The sequence below is a fragment of the Salvelinus alpinus genome, chromosome 2, assembly GCF_045679555.1.
Source record: "Salvelinus alpinus chromosome 2, SLU_Salpinus.1, whole genome shotgun sequence".
NCBI classification, from domain to species: Eukaryota; Metazoa; Chordata; class Actinopteri; order Salmoniformes; family Salmonidae; genus Salvelinus; species Salvelinus alpinus.
Window position 1 is genome coordinate 77499593 of NC_092087.1, and position 19435 is coordinate 77519027.

The 19435-nt window shown below is 40.7% G+C and overlaps 1 protein-coding gene across 2 annotated transcripts in view; it reads left to right on the top strand.

Annotated features, from left to right (window-relative positions):
• The first annotated feature begins 7606 nt into the window (after positions 1–7606).
• The window catches only part of LOC139567839 (microtubule-associated serine/threonine-protein kinase 1-like), a 99502-nt gene continuing 87673 nt past the window's right edge, over positions 7607–19435 (top strand). For both annotated transcript variants that reach the window (XM_071389392.1, XM_071389393.1), the window contains exon 1: positions 7607–8862. In XM_071389392.1, coding sequence (XP_071245493.1) covers positions 8824–8862 — 39 coding nt within the window. In that variant the 5' untranslated portion in view covers positions 7607–8823. The remainder of the gene's footprint in view (positions 8863–19435) is intronic.

Genomic DNA, 19435 nt, shown 5'->3' on the forward strand with positions numbered 1-19435 from the left:
GCAAGGCTGTAGTCTGTGACCCACTTCCACACAGGGAAGAAGAGGAGTGTGTATGTGTGTGTGTGTGTGTGTGCCTTAAGAATTGTCATGCATCGCAGGAAATGCAAACTTGTAGTGTATTTAAGGCTTCTAAAGTTTGTCATTTACACTTTAAAATGTCAGACTTGATTTGCCCAAAAGAAAAATGTATCAACCCCTACAAAAACACGTCCATTAATTATAATCCACATAAAAATAAAAATGTCCTGTTGCTGCAGGATTATTTTCCTGCTGTAGCAAACTGGCTCAAATGAAGATCCTACATCTGTATATGCGTGCCTGTGTATACGCACTGCCAAACACTAGAATCAGAGCACAATGAAAAGAACACAACGAACACAATGTACAGAACATCACTGTAACAAAAAGCTAGCTGCTGCTCTAACTCACTGACACACTCCACTATCTCTGATTAGCCCACCTGACAACGTTGTTGTTGTACTTGTAGTCACTGAATACGCTCTGCAGCATGTTACTTGTTGTTGCTAAACTATTGGGAAAAAAGGTGCTATCTAGAACTTAAAAGGGTTCTTCAGCTGTCCCCATAGGAGAACCCTTTGAAGAACTCATTTTGGTTCCAGGTAGAACCCTTTTTCAGTTCCATGTAGAGCCCATTACACAGAGGGTTCTACATGGAACCCAAAAGAGTTCTACCTGGAACCACGACAGGTATTACCTGGAACCAAGAAGGGTTCCCAATGCAAACTAAAGAGAAGAATGTCAGCTGTCTTCTGAAGTGAAGTGAGGTGACGTGGCCCTTGTTGTAGACACTGAATGAGGAGAGGGAGAAAGGATCAAAAAACACATTCTAAATATTCCAAGGGCTTTGCCTTGTCGAGCTTTTTGTTACCCCAACCCCCAAATGCATAATTTAGGGTATGACATCACCCCTTTGAGCACTATGGCACGGTGTGCACTGTGACCTAGTTGGAATGCGGTGTATGGGGACTTTCACTAAGGCTTTATTCCATTGGGCCCTTCGGGTACGCTGGGTTTCCTTCCATCCCAATAGTTCCTAATGAACATGAAAATGTCAAATAAACGTGTCTCCTATTCATTATTGAAGAGGAAAAGTGTTGCTACATATTCGGGATGAATTAGACAAACAGGCAACTTGGTAGTAGTCTAGGATCCCATTTAGTTTTATACTGGCAGACTTCTGTCTATGCAGGAGGAGGTTGAAGCTTTTGTTAAGACAACAACAGTTTGATATTGTTAAACTATTAAACTTATTTTCATTGTCATGGTTTTATAACAATACCAGCCCAGGTTCATTTCAGTTCCTGAATGTGTGTGTCTGTGTCTGTGAAAGTCGGTTGTTCACAGACAGAAGACCCAGACCAATCTATCAAGAGCAGCTAAATCCCAGAGTGAGAGTCTCTAAACCAGACACACACACACACATCCAGTTATCTATACTGACACACACCATGTGTCTGCCTGATCTCCTTCTGTGTTTCCTATGAACAGCTACTAGTGGATAAACCTGAGAGAGGCATTCAGGGCAGCCAAAATACATGCTGTCCCTGTGAGCTACCGGCCATGCAGTGATGTTGTACACAGACAGACGGACGGACGGACGGACAGACCATTAAGGCAATGATGCTAAAAGCCACTAAGTCCCTCTCTGTCTTCAACCCTGTAAACCTGGATCGGAAACAGCTGCCCTATTAAATTGGCTAAGATTTGTGTGTATTTTACACATTTGTTACTGGAGGATGAAGCTTTTGTTAAGGCAACAACAGTTTGACATTCTTAAACCATTTCATTTTTCTTTGGCATGGTTTGAGATTGAGAGAGAGCTTGTGTGTGTATGCTTTGCAAGTGTGTCTGATGTAAGCATCTCTTATATTGTGGCAATGTTTAACAATGAAATGTCATACTGACACTAAATATATACTTATACTGTATCACATTGTGTGGGCATGATGAACTTTGTACTTGTCTTTCCCTCAGCAGCATGCCTTTGTCCTCATCCAGTAACCTTGGTGACATAGAGAACTAGAACACCAAGTCAATGATCACTCAAATCACTAGGTTGATGGGTCATTTATAACTGTAACGGCAGATTTCCTCCTCTTCGTCTGAAGAGGAGGTGTAGGGATCGGACCAAGACGCAGAGTGGAAAGTGTCCATAATTTATTATAAAATAAACTGAACACTACAATGAAACAAATTAACAAATAGAATCCAACCGAAAACAGTCCCGTGTGGCACGAATACTAACACGAAAGACAATCACCCACAAACACACACGTGAACCCCGGCTGCCTAAGTATGATTCTCAATCAGGGACAACGATTGACAGCTGCCTCTGATTGAGAATCATACCAGGCCGAACACACAAAACCCCAACATAGAAAACAACACATAGACAACCCACCCAACTCACGCCCTGACCATACTAAATAAATACAAAACAAGAGAAAACAGGTCAGGAACGTGACAATAACAAAACCTTTTGATATAGCCAATCATTTCAATGACTATTTCACCGGTAAAGTGGACAAACTGAGAAGTGAAATGACAACATTGAACATTGAACCATCATATTTGTGTATTGAAGATCTAATAATGAGAGAAAAGGATTGCTGTTTTGTATTTGGTCAAGGATGTGTGGAAGGGGTGGAAAAACAATTGTTATCCATCAATAATGATAACCCACCAGGTATAGACAGCCTAGATGGGAAATGATTAAGAATGGTAGCAGACTGCATTGCCACCCCTATTTACCATGTCTTTAATCAAAGCCTATAGGAATGTGTGTGTCCACATATTGACAAAGTTGTTGTGAAGATGGGGAGAGGTGTCACGCCCTGGCCTTAGTATTATTTGTTTTATTTATTATTTTAGTTAGGTCAGGGTGTGACATGGGTTATGTGTGTATTTTGGGGTATTATATGGTAGAGCGGGGTGTTGGTTGTAGTGTATGGGTTTGTGTTGAGTATGTATCTAGCTGTGTCTATGGGTGTGTGTAGTTTTCTAGGAAAGTCTATGGTGGCCTGAATGGGTTCTCAATTAGAGACAGCTGGTTTCTGTTGTCTCTAATTGGGAACCATATTTAAGGCTGCCATAGGCTTTAGCTGTTTGTGGGTCATTGTATATGTATATGTCGACGTAAGTAGTTTGTGTGTGCACTTGCGTTTGAGGTTTCACGATCGTTTGTTGTTTTTGTTAGTGTTGTTTAAGTGTTTCGTGATCATCTTTGTTATAGAATAAAGAAGATGTATTCATATCATGTTGCGCCTTGGTCCTCTCATTCATGTCAACACGATCGTGACAAGAGGTGTGTCTGTTATAAAAAGATGTTCTGCGTTTTTAACACAAAGATCAACTGTACTAGTTGTTCAGGGTCTGACAGTGTCCCATCTTGATTACTGTCTGGTAATATGGTCAGGTGCAGCAAAGAAAGACCGAGCAAACCTGCAGCTGGCTCAAAACAAAGCAGCACGCCTTGCCCTTAACTGTACACACAGAACTAACATCATCAACATGCATAATAGTCTTTCATGGCTGAGGGTTGAGGAGAAATTGAATACGTATTCTCTAGTCTTTTTAAGAAACACTTGTATGTTGAAAATGCCTAACCACTTGTATAATCTATTTGCATACACTTCAAACAGACATACAGTGCATTCGGAAAGTGTTCAGACCCCTTGACTTTTCCACATTTTGTTAAGTTACAGCCTTATTCTGAAATATATATATTTTTTAAATGTCTAATCAAACTACACACAATACCCCATAATGACAAAGCAAAAACAGTTTTTTTGAAATATTAGCAAATGTATTACAAATAAAAAACAGAAATACCTTATACAAGTATTCAGACCCTTTTGATATGAGACTTGAAATTGATCTCAGGTGCATCCTGTTTCCATTGATCATCCTTGAGATGTTTCTACAACTTGATTGGAGTCCACCTGTGGTAAATTCAATTGATTGGACATGATTTAGAAAGGCACACCTGTCTATATAAAGGTCCCATAGTTGACATATCATGTCAGAACAAAAACCAAGCCTTTGAGGTCGAAGGAATTGTCCGCAGAGCTCCGAGACAGGATTGTGTCGAGGCACAGATCTGGGGAATGGTACCAAAACATTTCTGCAGCATTGAAGGTCCCCAAAAATACAGTGCCCTCCATCATTCTTAGACGGAAGAAGTTTGGAACCACCAAGACTCTTCTTAGAACTGAGCAATCCGGGGAGAAGGGCATTGGTCAGGGAGGTGAACAGGAACCCGATGGTGACAGGGCTCCAGAGTTCCTCTGTGGAGATGGAAGAACCTTCCAGAAGGACAACCATCTCTGCAGCACTCCACCAATCAGGCCTTTATGGTAGATTGGCCAGACAGAAGCCACTCCTCAGTAAAAGGCACATGACAGCCCCCTTGGAGTTTGCCAAAAGGCACCTAAAGACTATCAGACCATGAGAAACAAGATTATCTGGTCTGATGAAACCAAGATTAAACTCTTTGGCCTGAATGCCAAGCGTCACGTTTGGAGGAAACCTGGCACCATCCCTACAGTGAAGCATGGTGGTTGCAGCATCATGCTGTGGGGATGTTTTTCAGTGGCAGGGACTGGGCGACTAGTCAGGATCGTGGGAAAGATGAACGGAGCAAAGCACAGAGAGATCCTTAATGAAAACCTGCTCCAGTGCGCTCAGGACCTCAGACTGAGGCGAAGGTTCACCTTCCAACAGGACAACGACCCTAAGCACACAGCCAACACAATGCAGGTGTGGCTTCGAGACAATTCTCTGAATGTCCTTGAGTGACCCAGCCAGAGCCTGCACTTTACCCAGATCGAACATCTCTGGAGAGACCTGAAAATAGCTGTGCAGCGAAGCTCCCCATCCAACCTGACAGAGATTGAGAGGATCTGCAGAGAAGAATGGGAGAAACTCCCCAAATACAGGTGTGCCAAGCTTGTAGCGTCATACGCAAGAAGATTCAATGCTGTAATTGCTGTCAAAGGTGCTTCAACAAAGTACTGAGTAAAGGGTCTGAATACTTATGTAAATGTGATATTTCCATTTTTTAAATTGTAATAAATTTGCAAACATTTCTAAAAACGTGTTTTTGCTTTATCTTTATGGGGTAGTGTGTGGAGATTGATGAGGTAATTTATACATTTTTTAAATACATTTTAGAATCAGGCTGTAACGTAACAAAATGTGGAAAAAGTTAAGGGGTCTGAATACTTTCCGAATACCCCACCAGACACGCCACTATGGGTTTCTTCACGGTACCCAAACCAAAAACAGATTTAATGCGTCGCTCAGTTACACTACAAGGTCAACATTTTAGAACACCTCCTCGTTCAATTGTTTTTCTTTATTTCTACTATTTTCTACATTGTAGAATAATAGTGAAGACATCAAAACTATGAAATAACACATATGGAATCATGTAGTAACAAAAACACTGTTAAACAAATCAAAATATAATTTATATTTGAGATTATTCAAATAGCCACCCTTTGCCTTGATGACAGCTTTGCAAACTCTTGGAATTATCTCAACCAGCTTCATGAGGTAGTCACCTGGAATGCATTTCAATTAACAGGTATGCCTTAAAAGTTCATTTGTGGAATTTCTTTCCTTCTTAATGAGTTTGAGCCTATCAGTTGTGTTGTGACAAGGTAGTGGGGGTATACAGAAGATAGCCCTATTTGGTAAAAGACCAAGTCCATATTATGGCAAGAACAGCTCAAATAAGCAAAGAGAAATGACAGTCCATCATTACTTTAAGACATAAAGGTCAGTCAATATTTCAAGAATTTTGAACGTTTTTTCAAGTGCAGTAACAAAAACCATCAAGCGCTATGATGAAACTGGATCTCATGAGGACCGCCACAGGAATGGAAGACCCAGAGGTACCTCTGCTGCAGATGATACGTTCATTAGAGTTACTAGCCTCAGAAGTTGCAGCCCAAATAAATGCTTCACAGAGTTCAATTAACAGACACATCTCAACATCAACTGTTCAGAAGAGACTGCGTGAATCAGGCCTTCATGGTCGAATTGCTGCAAAGAAACCACTACTAAAAGACACCAATAATAAGAAGAGACTTGCTTGGGCCAAGAAACACAATTGGCCAAGAAACACATTAGGACCAGTGGAAGTCCAAATTTGAGATTTTTGGTTCCAACAGCCGTGTCTTTGTGAGACGCGGTGTGGGTGAACGGATGATCTCCGCATGTGTATTTCCCACAGTAAAGCATGGAGGAGGAGGTGTTATGGTGTGGGGGTGCTTTGCTGGTGATACTGTCAGTGATTTATTTAGAATTCAAGGCACACTTAACCAGCATGGCTACCACAGCATTCTGCAGTGATACTCCATCCCATCTTAGTGGGACTATCATTTGTTTTTCAGCTGGACAATGATCCAATACACCTCCAGGCTGCGTAAGGGCTATTTTACCAAGAAGGAGAGTGATGGAGTGCTGCATCAGATGACTGGGCCTCCACAATCCCCCGACCTCAACCAAATTGAGATGGTTTGGGATGAGTCAGGCCTCAGAGTGAAGGAAAAGCAGCCAACAAGTGCTCAGCATATGTGAGAACTCCTTCAAGACTGTTGGAAAAGTATTTCAGGTGAAGCTGGTTGAGAGAATGCCAAGAGTGTGCAAAGCTCTCATCAAGGCAAAGGGTGGCTATTTGAAGAATCTCAAATATAAAATATATTTTGATTTGTTTAACACTTTTTTGGTTTCTACATGATTCCATGTGTGTTATTTCATAGTTTTGATGTCTTCACCATTATTCTACAATGTAGAAAATAGCACAAACAAAGAAAACCTTTGAATGAGTAGGTGTTTTAAAACTTTTGACCGGTAGTGTATGTATAGAGCTATGTCATCATGGAATGTTCTGCCACCAGAGGTTAATCAGGCAACAAGTTTAGCTTAAAAATCTGATAAAAAAACATATTGTATCACAGAGCCTCTCCTCTGTCTAAAGATCTAATTAAACTGTACTGTGTATGACTCGTTTACGTATCCAATTACCAAATCAGGGCTAAAAACAGGTCAAAGCTGCCCACTTGGAGATAGATATAGCCTTGTTAATATCTAACAATCCTCATAACCCTTTAACCTTAACAAATGGTGGGAGTTTGGTTGTATAATGTTCCTCCTAAGGTGACAGACAGTGAATGTTCTGAAGGTAGACCTAAACTCTGTGAGACTGTAATATGTAATACTGCGGTGTCATGGGATGAAAGGGAAGTCTTATCTATGGTCAATAATTCATATTTTATGCAACTGAAGGTTTGCTTTATTTTTCGTAGGACATTACGTTCAATTAACTTGACTGTTAACTATTTAACATTTCACATCATGATTTATATAGCTGTAGATGGATCTGACTTCTTTCTTTTATATTAAGGTTTAATACAACAATGCCTGTCCCTTAAAGTGATACATACCTACATTACATATGGCTGGCTATACGACCTATATTTCTCTTCACTATGGAGAATGGCGAGGAGATTCAAGGAAGGGAGGGGAAATCTGGTCGCTGAGGGGTTAAAAACCAAAAGTGATTCCGTTGTGTTTAGAAGGAGGTGGGTGGTAGGGAATGGAATGGCGAGAGATATATCACGATATATATTACAAACCACCTCGTCTTCAGGGTAAACATCATGATACAGTGGATATTAAAACTATAAGGGGTGAGAGTGACACGTTCAGAAAATAATATGTCAGCACCTGCGCGCGGATGAGGAAACGGTATGTAGCTAATAGCCCTAATCTGTTGGATAACACAAGGATTATAAACGAAAAAGCGAGCAAAGCGCTTTTGTTTATAGCAGTACACTCTGGGGTAGTATTCAGCATGGATCAGAAATGAATGTATAAGGTTGCGTGTTTTGCTCCTTATGGGAATCCATAGAACATCGATCAGATGTCAAACGACTGTACCGGATGGGGTTTGCGTGTTGGGAGCATTCGAAGATGCGTACACGTGTCGCTTGATCTGCGCGCTGGGGTTCAATCTGCATACATTTTACTGTAGCTATGATTGTAGCCTATAAGGCGTGTTTCTCCATTGCATATGCTAGTAGTTTACAGTAGTCTACATTAGGCTATTATAACAACAAATGCGTTATAAAGGGGGTTTTTGGACACCAGATTAATTAAACACATGGACAGCAATCCCGAAGTGCTGAAGTGAATGGACAGCCACAGTGCAATGAAAACATCACCATAGGAATAAACACAAACATGGAAATAAACAACAGACATTCAATCAAATAATTGAAGAATTATAATCATATGAAAACCTGCATATTTAAAACCACTACTGAAGGTAGTTTTAACCTAAAGTACTTTCCATAATTGATACGCTATTTCTGTCAATGCATTTTAATTTGATGTGTGTTAGCCTACATCTTAATAAGTAGGCTACAATTAAAATTCGACTAGCCTACTTCAGGCTCCTCTCTATAGTCCAATGTATTAAGGACATTAGGACATGCTGGTACCTTCAGGAACTTGCTTCATTAGCACTTGCTAGAGCAGCAGTTTAGGGTACAGGACCAGATGTTAGTTGGGCGGAATGGGTTTTTGGTTTGTGAGTTGAGCAGACTAGAGGCTTTGTCGCACCAGTGAAGAGGAGAGAGACGGGAGTGTTCTTGGCCAGTGTACCGCAGCCAGTGCCACGCGGGAACTCCGTGCCCTGTCCCGTTACCTGGAGACACCAGTCGACCACACTTAGGCCACGAGACCAGGTGATACTACTCCAAAGCACGCGACTCGCATGTTCCCGCCAGTGCCATGGATGACTCTGGAATCATTCGACGTCGGAGGCTCCAGGTGAGAACTTTCTTGTTTCAAATATTTTCGGGAAAATATTCGATCACGAAAAAAATGACAGTAAAGCGAGAATCCTTAGAAGAAACAAAAACAAAGCGACTCCCTGCTTTCGTTTTGGTAAAACGTTTAGGGATGGGCCTGGAGAAATGTAACTACTATCAAATTCACAACTATCGATGCAAAGACTGAACATCCATGATGTCAACATTATCATTTTAACCATGTTTTGAGGCTATACAGTGTGTGTTTACATTTATATTGTTTACAAACATTGGAGTAAAACAAGCTTATATTTGTGTTCTGATGGGGTAGGCCCACAACAGTTGAACTAAGCTAACGAGGCAAGTTATATTCTTTAAGAATCAATGGGTATTATTAATATATCATTCCAATAGTTGATGTAGCAACTAAGCTTTAAACTAGTCAAATAATAATTCAAAGGTACATAATATTTTACAAACAAATGAAAGCAAACTATGTTCTAAATTGGCTAGCCTTAGCCCCTAGGCCTAATGCAGGAGACTAATGGAATATCAAGTTACAATATGATGCATTAGCTCATGCTGCATGACAGAAGGTAGTAACTACTTTTTCCTAAGGGAATTATATTCACTTACTACAGGAAGCAAATCGGTCTCTAGTTAATCTCTCCCCTCCTAGGTCCTGGGCCCCCTCCCTGCATGCACATCTATGGGACCCTTCTGTCTCCTGTGACCATCAGAGATAATTCCACCAAGGCTGACATGGGCCATAGTACTAAAAACCTGATTAAACACCATAAAATGTTACAATGTTCTAGAAGACATCTTCTTAGAAGTTTGAGCAGAGATGCTGAATTCTAGGAACAGCATATGAATGTTCCTGTTATTCCATGAGGCCCTTATGGCCTTTTCTTGTAAAAAACAATCATCATAATCATCAGAATCTCTTTCGGGCAGCCATATTCACAGAATGTATGCATTCAGACAAACAGTATATACACACACACACACACACACACACACACACACACACACACACACACACACACACACACACACAGCTCTCTCTCTCTCTCTCTCTCTCTCTCTCTCTCTCTCTCTCTCTCTCTCTCTCTCTCTCTCTCTCTCTCTCTCTCTCTCACACACACACACACAAACAGGACGTAGACAGACATGCATTTGCAAGTCAAACCAGCACATATGATCATTAGCTCAATTCCCAATGGAGTGTGTGTGCGTGTGCGTGGATGTGTCTATTCGTGCATGCGTGTGTGTACACATTCATGCTTGTGTGTGTGTGTGTGGGTGTGTGTTGAGTGGAAACCCGTTGCCATTCAAGACATCAATATCCACACACAGGCTAAATGCTAGTGGGAGATGTGAGGATGTGGTCTTCCTCTACTCTTAAAGCCCATTACCAGGCACTAGTAGACTAATGGTAGGACTAATGGTAGAACTAATGGTAGGACTAATGATAGGACTAATGATAGGACTAATGATAGGACTAATGATAGGACTAATGGTAAGACTAATAATAGGACTAATGGTAAGACTAATGGTAGGACTAATGATAGGACTAATGGTAAGACTAATGATAGGACTAATGGTAAGACTAATAATAGGACTAATGGTAAGACTAATGGTAGGACTAATGATAGGACTAATGATAGGACTAATGGTAAGACTAATAATAGGACTCATGGTAAGACTAACGGTAGGACTAATGGTAGGACTAATGAGAGGTCTAATGATAGGACTAATGCTAGGACTAATGGTAAGACTAATAATAGGACTAATGGTAAGACTAATGGTAGGACTAATGGTAGGACTAATGAGAGGTCTAATGATAGGACTAATGCTAGGACTAATGGTAAGACTAATAATAGGACTAATGGTAAGACTAATGGTAGGACTAATGGTAGGACTAATGGTTGGACTAATGATAGTACTAATAATAGGACTAATGGTCGGAATAATGATTGGACTAATGGTTGGACTAATGATAGTACTAATAATAGGACTAATGGTCAAGGGGCCGTCACACACACACATACATACACACATAGAGGGCAGGGGCAGCTTCTGTTGGCTAGACCCCAGCCTCAGTAAAGTGGCTTGTAATTCCCCAGGCTGGCTCCACTTTCACTTGTCACTGCCAAAGGGTGTAGAGGGGGTGGGTGAGGCCAGAGAAGCAAGGGGTATGACATGGGACACGGAGGGGGCAGAGGTCAAGGACTCAAACCCAGACAGACAGTGTAGTGTGTGTGTGTCTGTGTGTGTGTGTGTGAGTGAGTGAGTGTGTCAACTCTAATCCTCTCCCTAGGCCACTTCATAAGCCAGTATAACACAGGCATCTCTGTGTCTTTGCTTGCTTGTTTGTGTGTGTGGGTAAGTAATCACTAGGAGCGACGAAGACTCCTGTCAGGCTCCAGATTGACCCGTCCAACCACCCACGTGTGAGTTTGTGTGCGTGTGTGCGTGTGTGTGTGTGTGTGTGTGTGTGTGTGTGTATGTGTATGTGTGTACAACATCACTGCATGGCCAGTGGTTCACAGTGACAGCATGTAATTTGGCTGTCCTGAGTGCCTCTCTTAGGTTTATCCACTAGTAGCTGTTCATAGGAAACACAGAAGGAGATCAGGCAGACACATGGTGTGTGTCAGTATAGATAACTGGATGTATATTGATTGTATAAGTCAGTCATGTCAGTGGCAATATGTTCATGTCAAGATAGATCACTGTATAGATGACCATCTACATGTATATTGTAGTAAGTTATGCTAATGATATCATGTCAATGTCGACGACAGTCAACAAGCTTGGCACACCTGTATTTGGGGAGTTTCTCCCATTTTTCTCTGCAGATCCTCTCAAGCTCTGTCAGGTTGGATGGGGAGCATTGCTGCACAGCTATTTTCAGGTCTCTCCAGAGATGTTCGATCGGGTTCAAGTCCGGGCTCTGGCTGGGCCACTCAAGGGCATTCAGAGACTTGTCTCGAAGCCACACCTGCATTGTGTTGGCTGTGTGCTTAGGGTCGTTGTCCTGTTGGAAGGTGAACCTTCGCCCCAGTCTGAGGTCCTGAGCGCGCTGGAGCAGGTTTTTATCAAGGATCTCTCTGTACTTTGCTCAGTTCATTTTTGCCTCGATCCTGACTAGTCTCCCAATCCCTGCCACTGAAAAACATCCCCACAGCATGATGCTGGCACAACCATGCTTCACCGTAGGGATGGTGCCACGTTTCCTCCAGACGTGACGCTTGGCATTCAGGCCAAAGAGTTTAATCTTGGTTTCATCAAACCAGAGAATCTTGTTTCTCATGGTCTGAGAGTCTTTAGGTGCCTTTTGGGAAACTCCAAACGGGCTGTCATGTACCGTTTTACTAAGGAGTGGTTTCTGTCTGGCCACTCTACCATAAAGACCTGATTGGTGGAGTGCTGCAGAGATGGCTGTCCTTCTGGAAGGTTCTCCCATCTCCACAGAGGAACTCTAGAGCTCTGTCAGAGTGACCATCATGTTCTTGGTCACCTCCCTGACCAAGGCCCTTCTACCCTGATTGCTCAGTTTGGCCGGGCATCCAGCTCTAGGAAGAGTCTTGGTGGTTTCAAACTTCTTCCAGTTAAGAATGATGGAGGCCACTGTGTTCTTGGGAACCTTCACGGCTGCAGAAATGTTTTGGTACTCTTCCCCAGATCTGTGCCTTGACACAATCCTGTCTCGGAGCTCTACGGATAATTCCTTCGACCTCATGGCTTGTTTTTTGCTCTGACATGCACTGTCAGCTGTGGGACCTTATATAGACAGGTCTGTGCCTTTCCAATCAATTGAATTTAGCACAATTGGACTCCAATCAAGTTATAGAAACATCTCAAGAATGATCAATGGAAACAGGATGCACCTGAGCTCAATTTCGAGTCTCATAGCAAAGGGTCTATTGCTGCATGCAGAGGAAACTGCAGGTCTGAAATACATCAAAAAGCGTGAAGACTTCTGCCTGAAGCCCAAACACGCCACAGCGTACATGTTGAACCCCAAGTATGCTGGCAAGAGCATCCTGTCTGGTGCAGAGATCAACAAGGCCTATGGTGTCATCACTACCGTGTCTCGCCACCTTGGCCTGGATGAGGGCAAGGTTCTTGGCAGTCCGGCGAAGTACACTTCGAAGCAAGGGCTTTGGGATAGAGATGCAATATGGCAGTCGTGCCAACATATCTCATCAGCCACCTGGTGGAAGGGACTTTGTGGATCTGAGGCTCTTTCCCCTGTTGTCTCCATCACCCTCCAAATCCCACCAACATCAGCCGCCTCAGAGCGCAACTGGTCCTTGTTTGGGAACACACGCACCAAAGCACGCAACGGGCTGACCAATACAAGGGTTGAAAAATTGGTGGCCATCCGGGCAAATTTTTGGCTTTTTGAGCCTGATAACGAGTCATCCTCAACAAGGTTGAAAAGTGACAGTGAAGATGAGGCCTCAGAGTCTGATGTTCAAGAGGTGGACATTAAGGACTTCCAGGGAGAAGACATGGAAGCCTGAGAGGAAGACAACCAAAGCTTTAGTTTCTAGACTATCATTTTACAGATGTATGTTGAAAACATTTTTGGGAGATGCGATGGATCATTGGGGATCATTCAATATTCCCTTTCTTTTGTTGTTCAGTGAAATCATCCATGTGAAGAGTCAACTCATTTTACCTTATCATAAGTAGACACAATTCGAGATATATTAAATCCTTCCAATAAAAATAAAAAAACTATTTAGTTACGAATTGAACTTTAATTTAAGTTTTATGTTTCTGTCTCCATATGATATGGTAAATATATCCAATGCAAAAAACATCTACATTTAAATGGTATTAATATTAATTTGCATATATTTCCGTTAATTCCCATATATACCCGTTAATTTCACCGCTGAATATTCCCCAAAATGTGCAACCCTATGTGTGTCAGTCAGTCATATTACGGTAATGACAATATGATCATGTCAATATAGGTGACAGTGTTTCCTTTAGGACTGATTGACTCAGTAGCAGCAGCAGCAGTCACTCTTCTCACTACATCAGTCTTCATTATGTTAAACTGTATGTACTGTAGTTACAACCTAGAGTGGGATGATAGGTGGTCCAACTCTGTTCTGGGCAAGCTGCCAACTTTCAATTTCCTTAACAGGAAGGGATAAGAACTGGATCATTTGAGAGGAGAGAGGACGCAGCCAGTATACTACTGTCAGTCACTGATTAAAAAAAAGAGGCTAAACTTGTAAGACATAGACTATCCAATACAAAAAATTGATTGTTGAAGTTAAAAACCCTTATTAATTTGTAATTTCACTGTCGGGAATGTTGAAAGGAAACAAAATGGCTTCTGTGCCTGGCTCTTGTCACTGAATTTTTTATCTGCTGTTTTGTCTTCTTATAGGATTCCTTTAGGTGTTAGTAGCCTAAGATTATCATCAGACAGCTACAGTTGTTCTGCAGGGGAGAAGAAAGTGCTAGCATAGTGATATTCTGTTATATCAGGTAATGCTAATTTATTGGTTCTTGACAGTGTCAGAGAGACTTGTGCTACATGAATTCACGCCCACATTCAATCTGCGACCCAAATGGCACCCTATTTGCTATATGGTACACTGCGAGCCCTGGTCAAATGTGGTGCACAATGTAGGGAATAGGGTGCCATTTGAAATGCAGACATAGTCAAATTCTTTCCACTAAAGGTCATTAAAGATACTTGTACAAGTGAGCTGTTAGAATATTAAGCTGAGGAACAGGGATGACATTCACAAAATCAAGGAACTGTAACTGTCTACATTTATTTGAGTGTTGGCATATTACTACTGAAAAAGGTTTGTTTTTTGTCAAACTCTCAAATGACAAATGGCACCCAATTCCTTATAGCATACTTATTTTGACCAGGGCCATAGTGTAATCTTTTCTGCCAGCAAAGAACTGTTAGTCTCAGAGCCTCAGCGTACCAACTACAGAGAAACGTTTTGATTATGTCCAAATTTATTTCAAAGTGTTGGCAGTTGGTATTTTACTGAAAAGGGGTTCTTTCTTTTCAAACACACCTCTGTCTCTCTCTCTGTGGGTAATTATGAGCTAAGGAAATGTTGAGGAATTAAATGTTGTACGAGTTGTGATACGTTTTGTGAATGTCTTAGCTGAGAAGTTAATATTTTTTGGATGGTGTGTTTCATCTTATTTCAGAACAGAGCGACTGAGGGGGGAACTCACAGAAAGGACTCGCACTTAACCGCTAATGACAAATAATAGCATGAGGGTCCACATGCATAATTGAGTGAGAGAGCCTGAGAGGGGTGTGGGGAGATGTTTGTGTTTGTGTATGTGTGTACACTAAAGTGTCTGTGCGTGTGTGTATTTGTGTACACTACAGGGTGTGCGTGTGCGTGTCTGTATGTGTGTACACTAAAGTGTGTGTGCATGTGTGTATGTGTGTACACTACAGTGTTTGTGTGGGTGTGTGTGTTCATTGATTAACATGTGGAAAGGCTGAAATGCAGAGACACAGGAGGTCTGTCATTGTGACGGGGTTCTTATCCACTATCAGAAAATCAGGAAATGGCTCCTCACGGTTAGGCATTCCCATGATGACTCACTGAATTCATGCAAAGTTGCTCCAGTTTCAACAGTTTAACCCATGAAATATCCAGTTAATGTACTGTACTACCAATACATGTAGTAATGTTGTTCTATTTGCTAATACATTTAGTTCTACAATAGTTGATGTTATTTTGCCCATGTTTATTAGACATGACAGAATATATTACTAGGGTCTAGTGGTCTGTGTTCTGTATTGTCCACTCTAACGTTTGTCCAGGGGGCTTGTATGACCTGTATGAAAAGTAGTGCACTAAAAAAGGAAAGGGTGCAATTTGGGACGGAGGATGCAATTTGGGATGTTGGATGCAATTTTGGACGGAACCCAAATTGATGGGAGATTTCACAGAATCACTATAAAGGTGGGAGGTTTAATAGATGATTGACTTCATATAGAGGGAGCCATCACTTGCCCTTCCTAATCCTATGTTTCCCTTCCTAGCCATTACTTAATATGTTGCCATTTTGTCCTTCCTAGCCATTACTTAATATGTTGCCATGTTGTCCTTCCAAGCCATTACTTAATATGTTGACATGTTATCCTTCCTAGCCATTACTTAATGTTCCCATGTTATCCTTCCTAGCCATTACTTAACATGTTGACATGTTATCCTTCCTAGCCATTACTTAATGTTCCCATGTTATCCTTCCTAGCCATTACTTAATATGTTGCCATGTTGTCCTTCCTAGCCATTACTTAATATGTTGCCATGTTGTCCTTCCTAGCCATTACTTAATATGTTGCCATGTTATCCTTCCTAGCCATTACTTAATATGTTGCCATGTTGTCCTTCCTAGCCATTACTTAATATGTTGCCATGTTGTCCTTCCTAGCCATTACTTAATATGTTACCATGTTGTCCTTCCTAGCCATTACTTAATGTTGTCATGTTATCCTTCCTAGCCATTACTTCATATGTTGACATGTTGTCCTTCCTAGCCATTACTTAATATGTTGACATGTTATCCTTCCTAGCCATTACTTAATATGTTGCCATGTTATCCTTCCTAGCCATTACTTAATATGTTGCCATGTTATCCTTCCTAGCCATTACTTAATATGTTGACATGTTATCCTTCCTAGCCATTACTTAATATGTTGCCATGTTATCCTTCCTAGCCATTACTTAATATGTTGCCATGTTATCCTTCCTAGCCATTACTTAATATGTGCCCTTCCTAGCCATTACTTAATATGTTGACATGTTATCCTTCCTAGCCATTACTTAATTTGTTGCCATGTTATCCTTCCTAGCCATTACTTAATATGTTGCCATGTTATCCTTCCTAGCCATTACTTAATATGTGCCCTTCCTAGCCATTACTTAATATGTTGACATGTTATCCTTCCTAGCCATTACTTAATATGTTGCCATTTTGTCCTTCCTAGCCATTACTTAATATGTTGCCATGTTGTCCTTCCAAGCCATTACTTAATATGTTGACATGTTATCCTTCCTAGCCATTACTTAATATGTTGACATGTTATCCTTCCTAGCCATTACTTAATGTTCCCATGTTATCCTTCCTAGCCATTACTTAATATGTTGCCATGTTGTCCTTCCTAGCCATTACTTAATATGTTGCCATGTTATCCTTCCTAGCCATTACTTAATATGTTGCCATGTTATCCTTCCTAGCCATTACTTAATATGTGCCCTTCCTAGCCATTACTTAATATGTTGACATGTTATCCTTCCTAGCCATTACTTAATTTGTTGCCATGTTATCCTTCCTAGCCATTACTTAATATGTTGCCATGTTATCCTTCCTAGCCATTACTTAATATGTGCCCTTCCTAGCCATTACTTAATATGTTGACATGTTATCCTTCCTAGCCATTACTTAATATGTTGCCATTTTGTCCTTCCTAGCCATTACTTAATATGTTGCCATGTTGTCCTTCCAAGCCATTACTTAATATGTTGACATGTTATCCTTCCTAGCCATTACTTAATATGTTGACATGTTATCCTTCCTAGCCATTACTTAATGTTCCCATGTTATCCTTCCTAGCCATTACTTAACATGTTGACATGTTATCCTTCCTAGCCATTACTTAATGTTCCCATGTTATCCTTCCTAGCCATTACTTAATATGTTGCCATGTTGTCCTTCCTAGCCATTACTTAATATGTTGCCATGTTGTCCTTCCTAGCCATTACTTAATATGTTGCCATGTTATCCTTCCTAGCCATTACTTAATATGTTGCCATGTTGTCCTTCCTAGCCATTACTTAATATGTTGCCATGTTGTCCTTCCTAGCCATTACTTAATATGTTACCATGTTGTCCTTCCTAGCCATTACTTAATGTTGTCATGTTATCCTTCCTAGCCATTACTTAATGTTGCCATGTTGTCCTTCCTAGCCATTACTTAATATGTTGACATGTTGTCCTTCCTAGCCATTACTTAATATGTTGACATGTTGTCCTTCCTAGCCATTACTTAATGTTGCCATGTTGTCCTTCCTAGCCATTACTTAATATGTTGACATGTTGTCCTTCCTAGCCATTACTTAATGTTGCCATGTTGTCCTTCCTAGCCATTACTTAATATGTTGACATGTTGTCCTTCCTAGCCATTACTTAATATGTTGACATGTTGTCCTTCCTAGCCATTACTTAATATGTTGACATGTTGTCCTTCCTAGCCATTACTTAATATGTTGACATGTTGTCCTTCCTAGCCATTACTTAATATGTTCCCATGTTATCCTTCCTAGCCATTACTTAATGTTGCCATGTTGTCCTTCCTAGCCATTACTTAATATGTTGCCATGTTATCCTTCCTAGCTATTACTTAATATGTTGACATGTTGTCCTTCCTAGCCATTACTTAATATGTTGACATGTTATCCTTCCTAGCCATTACTTAATATGTTGCCATGTTATCCTTCCTAGCCATTACTTAATATGTTGCCATGTTATCCTTCCTAGCCATTACTTAATATGTTGACATGTTATCCTTCCTAGCCATTACTTAATATGTTGCCATGTTATCCTTCCTAGCCATTACTTAATATGTTGCCATGTTATCCTTCCTAGCCATTACTTAATATGTGCCCTTCCTAGCCATTACTTAATATGTTGACATGTTATCCTTCCTAGCCATTACTTAATTTGTTGCCATGTTATCCTTCCTAGCTATTACTTAATATGTTGCCATGTTATCCTTCCTAGCCATTACTTAATATGTGCCCTTCCTAGCCATTACTTAATATGTTGACATGTTATCCTTCCTAGCCATTACTTAATATGTTGCCATGTTGTCCTTCCTAGCCGTTACTTAATATGTTGCCATGTTGTCCTTCCTAGCCATTACTTAATATGTTGCCATGTTGTCCTTCCAAGCCATTACTTAATATGTTGACATGTTATCCTTCCTAGCCATTACTTAATGTTGACATGTTGGCCTTCCTAGCCATTACTTAATATGTTGACCTGTTGTCCTTCCTAGCCATTACTTAATATGTGCCCTTCCTAGCCATTACTTAATATGTTGCCATGTTATCCTTCCTAGCCATTACTTAATGTGTTGCCATGTTATCCTTCCTAGCCATTACTTAATATGTTGCCATGTTGTCCTTCCTAGCCATTACGTAATATGTTGACATGTTGGCCTTCCTAGCCATTACTTAATATGTTGACCTGTTGTCCTTCCCAGCCATTACTTAATATGTGCCCTTCCTAGCCATTACTTAATATGTTGCCATGTTATCCTTCCTAGCCATTACTTAATATGTTGACATGTTATCCTTCCTAGCCATTACTTAATATGTTACCATGTTATCCTTCCTAGCCATTACTTAATATGTTACCATGTTATCCTTCCTAGCCATTACTTAATATGTTGCCATGTTATCCTTCTTAGCCATTACTTAATATGTTGCCATGTTGTCCTTCCTAGTCATTACTTAATATGTTCCCATGTTATCCTTCCTAGCTATTACTTAATATGTTGACATGGT